General features: G+C 48.1%; 1 protein-coding gene across 1 annotated transcript; it reads right to left on the bottom strand.

Moving 5' to 3' along the window:
* Positions 1 to 1,354: 1,354 nt before the first annotated feature.
* NPHS2 (NPHS2 stomatin family member, podocin) lies at positions 1,355 to 7,717 on the bottom strand. Its single transcript, XM_065746798.1, has 8 exons — positions 7,417 to 7,717; positions 6,373 to 6,476; positions 5,623 to 5,695; positions 5,272 to 5,354; positions 4,117 to 4,320; positions 3,390 to 3,445; positions 2,492 to 2,570; positions 1,355 to 1,796 (listed from the first exon to the last, which is right to left on the bottom strand). The coding sequence occupies exons 1-8, from the start codon at positions 7,715 to 7,717 to the stop codon at positions 1,518 to 1,520; spliced, it is 1,179 nt and encodes a 392-aa protein (XP_065602870.1). The 3' UTR covers positions 1,355 to 1,517.
* Positions 7,718 to 8,530: the final 813 nt, after the last annotated feature.

Genomic DNA, 8,530 nt, shown 5'->3' with positions numbered 1-8,530 from the left:
ACACCAGAGCTGTTGGTCTGGGAAAGGCTGTGCAAGGGAGATCTGCTTGGAAGCAAGAGTAGATGCTGCAGGTCAAGTAGAAGGAAAGGAGCAGAGCTGATGTCCACCCAAAGGGAATCAAGAGGAAAGAAAGCAAGGGCACAGCGTTATTTCTTTTGTCAGTGTCCCATGCCTATCAAGGTAAAAGCTTATAGTGTGTAAAGCTATTTCAAGTGTCTTTTGGCAGGGAACGTTTTATAAGAATTTTGAGGACTTTCTCCATTCCTTCCCCTCAGGTAGAGGTTAATAACGTGGCTGCAGTGGGCAAAAGAACTACTGTTCTCATGGCTTGTAGCTGGCTCTTTGCTTAGTGCTGGATTCCCACTTCTCAGCCCAGTGGGAGTTGGCTAAATGGATCAGCTTCCTTATGTTTTCAGACAGTCCTGCCGCAAGCAGACGCTCGCAAGCTCAGATCTTGTCCTGTCTCTCCGCCCAGTGGAAGCAAGCAGCAGCACAGCCTGCCTTCCTTCCTCTACACAGCTAAGTGTCAAGACACAAGCATCGCCCCCTTCCCTCTTTTCTTCCTATGCTAGCACTATAGCTAAACGTCTTGGTTGCCTCATAATGCGTGCATGGGTGGCAACTGAAATCTTATATCCAGGAGCACGCCCTGGACAGGACCTGGCTCATTATCTCATCACAGGAGAAGCAGGCTGGCAGCCACAAAATTACCTGCATGCTACGCCCCTCCCTGTCTCCCTCGTTTGTCAGGCTCCCATCCCCACCTGCCTGGCTGTTGTCTTTCCCCTCACCAATTCCCACAGAGGAAAAAGGTGCCATAGCAACGATCCCCCCAACAGCTCACACTTTCTCAGGGCTCAGCATGCAGAGATGGGTTGTGAGGAGTGAACGTGCTCCCATCCAAGAACTTCTGCCTTGGCTTTGTTTACCATCCAGCTGCAGGACTTGCCCTTATTTAGAAGAAAAAATAAATGAATAAAAAAGGCACTTGCAGCCAAGAGTGTAGAAAGGAAAACCCCAAGAGCCTGAGTGTAAGGACAGAGCTGCTGGAAGCCAGTGCCCTCTGACAAGATGTTCCCCCCCAGGAGGCAAGCTGTGCCTGCCTCTTTTATCCCAGTGTGAGGCTCTCCCTATAATCACCTACAACTAACCATGTGAGACAGGCTGCCCTTTGGAGATGGGGGTGTTTAAACATATAGAGGCTAGTCAGGCTTTCCTGCCAACGTGATGGGGTAGGACAGCTCCGATCCCAGGGATCAAGGTGCATCTGGTGGCGTGAAAGGGAAAGGATGACACCACTTCTCCCCCAGCCCCCTGCTCATATACACCCAGCACTGCTCATTGCAGCACAAGCAGAAGCTTCTTTTATGTACAATCTACTTTTATATTACAGGTCTGGGCTGATTCCCTCCTGCTCCAGATGAGTACCCGCTGGCAGGCTGCCCATAGACCAGGCATCTTGCTCCTCTCTGAGCAGGATTAATCGGGACTTATGGCAAAGGTTTCTGGGAGAACTCTTAGAGCATGGGTGAGTCCTTCTTGTCTTTCACACTTCCTGGGAGCTCTGTGGTGTCTGTGATGCTGCTGCTCATTCCCGGAGTGCTGCGGGCAGCCGGAGAGATCAGATTCATGGGATCCAAAGGCAAGGGTAAGATGTAGGCAGCAGGTTTCTCTGCAGCAAGGGAGTGCAGTGCATGAAGGTATCGGAGCTGAGCAGCAGCAGGGGCACTGGACAGAATCTCAGCTGCCATCCGCAGGGACTCAGAAGCAGCCTTCTCCCCCTCAGCAGCAATCACCTTCCAAGGAGGAGAATAAAGATTTTTGTGAGGCAGGGAGTAAGGGATATGAGCTATTTATTACAGAGGGAGGTTGTCACCATGAACTCTCAAGGCCTCTGCGATTGTAACATTCCTGCTGTCCTGACCATGGCACGTACTAGACCTCACGTCTAACTTGTTTTAATCAAAGCTACGTGTACTCTGGGTGCTACCAGCCCCATCAGAGCTTACAACTGGGCACACGCATGCTGCAAAAGCACGGGAGAGGACAGCCCACAGGCTAAGCTTGTGAGAAGGGTGCTGGACACAAATCCTACCCAGGCTCAGTATAACGTATAGCAGACAGTCTAGGGTAAGGAAGGTGTGAGGTACATGACTACGGTGACAGCCCAGCTCCGCCCCCTGGCTGGGTCCCTAAGCAAGAGAAGGGAGAGATTCCCACAAGCATTGTAGGCCAGGGATAACGCCATGCCTCCTATGTGTCTTTCTGACCCGCACATAGGTACCAGATCTGGGACTCCACTGGGCTGGCCCGTGCTTTTACTGCAGCTCATCTTGCTTGACACAGCTCTAGAATGGGATCTGAAGATCTTGAACAGATCTTCCCAGAGCTGTACACAAAGTGTGGCATGTTCCAGGGACCTCAAAGCAGGGTGGGGAAAGGAAAGAGAGATGCCTTAGAAGGAGATGGGAGGCCTTCAGTGTTGACATACCCGCACTTTTGCCTGCCTCTGGGCTTCTGCTTCCACGGCCAAGGACTGCTGGACTTCAGCAGGCAGCTGCACGTTGTTGCTGCGGTAGTGGAGGATAAGGATTAGCACAGCTCTAGGCTCATCTGATAGCCCTGTACTGTCCCTTTAAGGCTTAGAATGGCCTTACCTATTGGCCCCTACAGAGATGTTCACAAACATCCTTTGTTCTCTGGCTGTCCCTCTTTGGATAACTCTCTGTAGCATTCTACCTCTATTTCCATCTTTCTTTTCCAGCCTGGCTTTGTACAGATCCAGGCTGGAATAATCAGAAAATAATGATAACTAGATCATTAGTGATGTGCATGATCACTAGGCAGCAAAGAGGCCCTTTCTATTTGTGCCTCTGAGGCTTGAAGTTTAGGCTTATGAAGTCTGTGAGATATCAGAGAATCCACTGGGAGACTGCTCTCAAGACAGCCATAGGAATTTCCTTGTTTACAGATTTGCTTTTCCACTGCCTGGCTCTCTCTTCCATGGCCTTCTTTGTGATGAACAAGTCCTACCTTTCTCTACAGGCTTCTGAGAGTTGAGCCCAACCAGTGCTAAGACCCTGAGGTCTCTGATGTAGAGTGGGACACAGCTGTGACTCTCGGGCTAACAGAATTGGGTACAAACTCTGCTGCAGCAGAGTTGGTAAGATCTTAGCTAAGGATCCTGCATTGGCTGTCAGCGCAGGAGCAAGTACCATCTTTGCACATGAAAGTTTTACATGAGACAGAGGTTGGAAGGGGCAGGGAAAATAAGGAGGTGAGGGCTGCAGAATAGCTTCAGGGAGAGAGCCAGGGGCAAAGAAGAAACGTGAGCAATGGATACTTGCAGAAGGGCAAGGAAGCCTCCTCTGCCAGCACTTCCTACCTACATTTCTGTTCTCTCCACTTTGATGCCCCAGCAGCCTGTGACGGCATCCAAAGCCACCTGTCAAGAGGAAGATATTTCTGAGCTCAAGGAGAACAAGAGCCCTCACCCAGGCCCCTCAAAAAGACTCAGGCAGGGCAAGAACATTAATGACTGTAAGGCAGATTTATGATGTGTTGTGTGGACTCTCAGAAGTAAAGATTATACCCCTCACTTCTGATTTGTATTTGCCCTGAGGGTTTAGCACGATTTAACTAGTCCATACTGGTTTGACTGTAGAACAAAACCAATTCCATAGGAAACATTCCATTCCTGCCTGGTATCATGTTTGTGTATTGTGGCCACACAGAACTGCTGCCTGAGATCCCACGTACTCAGGGTTTATGGCGTCTCTCTCCTACTGCAGAGAACGATTCTCTCCTGGATAAGTGAGGAAGTACTGTCAAGCACTGATGAAAATGATTTAAGGAGTTCCTTCATGCCTCTCACATCTCCATGTTTGCTACTACCAACATGTACCTGTGAGACCCATACTGCAAATCCTTCCCCTAAAATGATATTAAAAAAAATCAGAGAAAAACCTCTTGCTTTTCTGTGAAGGAAACACATGTTGTTATTACACTCTTTTCCAAAATACTGTCTGTGATTTCAAAGGACTGATTATCGTCCAAGCTTGTTAGCAGAGCCTTAATTCCCTGCTTGCTCTGCTCTCTTCCCAGCTGCAGAAGCACCTTTATCTCCTGGCTGATGCTCTTTCTCTCTAAAAGGAGTTCGGAGAAGGCTCGATGTGCCAGGAGGCGCTTTGTGGTCGTCTGCACCAGCAGCTGGATGGCACTGGAGATGCTGGTGAGGGTGGTGAGAAGAAGAGAGGCGTTCTCCAAACGGTAATAGCAGACAGCATCTATCTCCAAGGTAACCATGTCTTTAGTCACCACCTAAGCAGAAGACATTAGGGGAGATGGATCTGGCTCTGACAACTTCAAGGTAGCACAGAAAAGTAAACAACTCTGGGAATGAGGGAGACTAGCTAGATGGCTACATCTTTGTAGCTGCCACCTCTGCTGCTTTCTGACCTTAGGCAAACTGCCTAAGCTCTGGACCTCAGTTCCCTGGTAGAGCATCATTGTGTCTGTCTCCTCAGTTTGGTTGCTGAGCTAGAGACTGCGAGCATCCTAAAGTACCCCTCTGCCCATTGCTGCTTGGTCCATTCCTGTAGTCTGCTATGTGCTCAGTGGTGTTGAGTACCACCTCCAGAGGGATTTGCTTTATACCATGGGAGGGAACCTGGTGATGGTACTAGATGAAGGCAGTGGCATAGACAACAGTTCCCAGAAGGAAAACAGGGACTATTGAGATGTTTGACCTGAGGGACTGTGGCTAGGGAGGGTGCCGGTTCCTGAGTTATCAGTGAGGGCTCGGCCCTTTCCCTTGTACAGGAGCTGAGTAGCCACACTTAGAGACACCACTGTAAGACCTTAGCCTGCATTCCTGTCCCCACTGTATGTACTGTTCAGTGTGATGGGTAAAAACTGCTGCAATATCCAAGGCCCAGCCACTTCCTACTGGTTACCACTAAAGCTTGTCAAATGTAATGGGATTAAAAGCCACAGTTTTAAAATGGCAGGGAGCTAAAGGACATTTCTCATACACTCATAAGAATCCAGTAGCTAAGGCTTTGCAGAGATGGCTTGATTTAAGACCTGCAGTGAGAACCTAAGAACTGGCCATGTTTAACAGTATCTTGTGGCCAATGGAGTGACATGGGACACTATGTAAAGCATAAGCTGCTTTTTTAACATCAATGCAAAATCAGAGCTGTCATCGAGCACAACATGATCAGATAAAGAGACCCAAGAATTAATACAAAGAAGGGATGGTAGTCATACCTGGTGGAAGGGGATCTCTAGGGTTTTGAGGCGGAGGTCCACTTTGTGATATGTGTCCAGGCAAGGAAGGAAAAAGAAAAGACCTGTGGGAGGAAAAGAAAGTCTGTTGGTGATCATCAAACAGAAATTGCTTTATCAGCTCTAGGGAGCAGTAGAGGAGACTCAGAAGTGTTCAGAACTATGAAGAAACAGCAATATAAAGGCTCAAACTGTGAGTCTGCTTCATTAGGAGCTGCTGGACCTAAGAAGGTATTGCATCTCCTTGTGAGCTGTACCTGCCTGGAGGGCACTGGCACAAGAACACGATGCAGAGGAACGAGGTGGCTGGGGAGAACTCAGTGAGCATCTTACCAGGCCCTCTGGCCCTGCCAGGAAGGAGATGCCCAAGCCGGAAAACGATGGCTCTCTCATACTCCCGCACTACCTGCAGAGGGAAACAAAAGCTAGGCTGGAGTGGAAGGCATAGGGACTGGGAAAAAAGCCTCACTGGGCTGTGCATAGGAAGACCTCTGTTCTGGTAAAGCCCTTCAGAAGGAGGATTTCAGTGGGTCAGAGCTAGTGGAATCAACTGTTACTATGCCTCTTTACTCCAGTAGAAAACCTGATCCAAAACTGATAGCTGGCTTGTATACAAGCAGCCCGTGATTTGGTGAGAGCAGCCCGTGCTAGAGCTGCTCAGGTTTTCCCAGGATGAGGCCAGCATTCTGCTTTCTTATAGTTTGGCTGAACTTGAATACCTTGAGCTTAAATTTTCCATGTCCTGAGAAGCAGTAATCAAAATATATCCACTAGTAGCCGTGCTATAAATCAGAGAAAACTGGAGGGAGAGGGGAAATGTGCTACCAATGGAAAGATCAATCTCCCTCTAAATTTCTAAATTTGTACTGCAAAACCTACTTTACCCTGCTGCTTCAACACAACCATCTCTGGATTGGGTGGGCTGAAGATTATGTTTAGAAGTGAACAGGCCTGCAATTTGTTTAATAACAAGAACCCAAGTCAATGCTTCGTGCTTATGACCAGCACACACTTGAACTAGGCGGATGCAGTCACTTCAGACAACAAATACTAAATCTAAAGAGGCATCATGTCTGCTCTCACCTTCATGCAGAACCAGACAGAAATGGGGAAGGTCATTACGATGAACAGGAAAGACAGTATAGTCAGAAGCCACTCACAGATGCTGAGACCGGAAGACTTTGTACCTAGGGAAAAATCCAACATGACTGTGTTAGGATAGGAAAGTTCCCAAAATACTGATGGCCTGACAATTGCCTTCACACATCAGCTTCTGTTGGTCCTCTGCCTAGACTTGGTGCTTGCCTACTCAGTGCTCCCTCGAGCTGTGTTTCAAGAACAGTCCCTGTCCTAAGTGGCCAAGAGTTGCCAGGACAGGCTCATAAATTTTACTTCTGCTTTTTTTTTTTTGGCAGAAATTGAACCATGCTTCCCCACAGTACCTTTACTGGGGAGTTGCCAAGAATAGTTTGTAGACCTCTACGACAACCAAGCAGTGTTGAAAGGCTCAGAATGGGCAACATGCTGGCTGACCCGCAATCACAGGAGTTTGTCTGAAAAGATAAGCTAATGGCAAACAGAAAGAATGTAAATAAAGCATAACTTTCACTACACACAGCCTGAAGTACCCCTCTCCACTGGGGAATCTAAAAGATCTCAGGGTCTTTTGGAACAGGAGTTTGGCCACATTTCAGAGAACGGAGATGTTCTCAGAGGCTATTCAGAAGGAAGTTATGATTGTATGCCTCTAACACTCTCCCTGCAGCACAGTTCTTAGGGCTGTGAACTGGCATTAAAGCTAATTCCGTCTGCCTAAAGGAGGGCAAGCAAGAAAATAATGAGAAAAGAGCTGGAAAAAAAAAAAAATGGGGAGTAGTGAAATGAAGCATAAAGGATGTTGGGAATGTAAGGTTGCAAAGTTCATTGCTTTGCTAGGCAGCACTGATCTGTCTGTACTGACTGCAGAATCTGTCCTGAGGACAATTACACATCTGTGCAGGGTGAGTGTGACAACACTCACCTCAGAAAGCAAAGCCACACTGTGACCCACACAGTGTCAAAGAGCCCATAGCATTTCTGCCCCTTCCCCATTTATTTCTATATATTATTTATAGAAATAAATCATACCTTCTTCTTGATGCTCGCTGTCCAGCAACATCATTGCCTCCATTTCTTCATCAGATATCACATCATCGACGTCCACCACTGTGGATGTGTGCACCCTACCATCAGTCCCTACAGTGCTCTTTATCTCCTTTGTTTTCTCCTGCCTTATATCCCCTGTTTCTTTGCTGGCTTCTTTGCTTCTCTCCCTCTTTTCCCGCTTCCTCTGGGTAGCTGGAGATAGACTCTTTCTCCTGTGGGACTCCCTGGAAGAGCTCCGAGATCTCTTATCCATCCTCATCTGATTCTCTGGACCGAGGAGCATGCAGCTTCCTGTGGGAGTAGGATGAATCCGTGCTTGAATTTATTGCTGCAGGCAGAAAATGCAGGCAGGGGAGGAGAGAAGAGGAGGCGTCAGATCAAGGAGGCTTGTTCAAGTTCATCACAAGCTTGCCAGATGTAATGGACAGTGAAGTGAGCAAGCTGTTTCCCTCCTGCTCTGCTCTCATCTCACACGGCTGTTGAGAGATGATACAGGATGTTAGACCTGAACAGGGAGCACATCAGGACGACATTCTGTTTGTACCTTCCTGCCTTTGGAAATCAAAGGCAATCAGAAGCACTCTGGTGATTTTTAATAGATGGTTTCTGCAAAGCTGTTGAAAAACAACCTAAAAGTAACTAGCAGACACTTGGCTCTCAAAACCCCAAATGGTGAGTGTCCAGCACAGTAAACTCTCAGCTCAATTCCTGAGTGTGATGAGCATGGTGGTCACTGCAAGCACAGGGCCATTTGATTTGTCTCTAAATTGCCAGTAGAGTTTGCGTGTAAAATGCCTCCATCATTTTGCACAGCAGAAGCGAGGCAGTGCAAATGTGGCAGCTTTTCTACCAGGGAAAAGAGCTACCATACTGCACAGACCGTGGTCCCACCTGTGCAAGGAGTGCTACAGATCACACAGCGTCAATGATTGCCTGAAAGAAATCAACACCTGACTGGAAACCACACTAACAAGGCTCAGGACCAAAGCTGTGGCGTCCCTGTTGTTGGGCAGCACTGAGCTCAGGGTTTCCCACTTGACCTCTGGCAGATGCACTGTGCGGAGGAGCTGCTGCAGGGAGCGGGGCCAGGGAGATG

This window comes from Cyrtonyx montezumae, unplaced genomic scaffold (genome assembly GCF_038088225.1).
Source record: "Cyrtonyx montezumae isolate F1298 unplaced genomic scaffold, pur_monq_1.0 scaffold_1, whole genome shotgun sequence".
NCBI classification, from domain to species: Eukaryota; Metazoa; Chordata; class Aves; order Galliformes; family Odontophoridae; genus Cyrtonyx; species Cyrtonyx montezumae.
The sequence above is the reverse complement of the archived record's forward strand: the minus strand, read 5'-3'. Positions and strand labels throughout refer to the sequence as shown.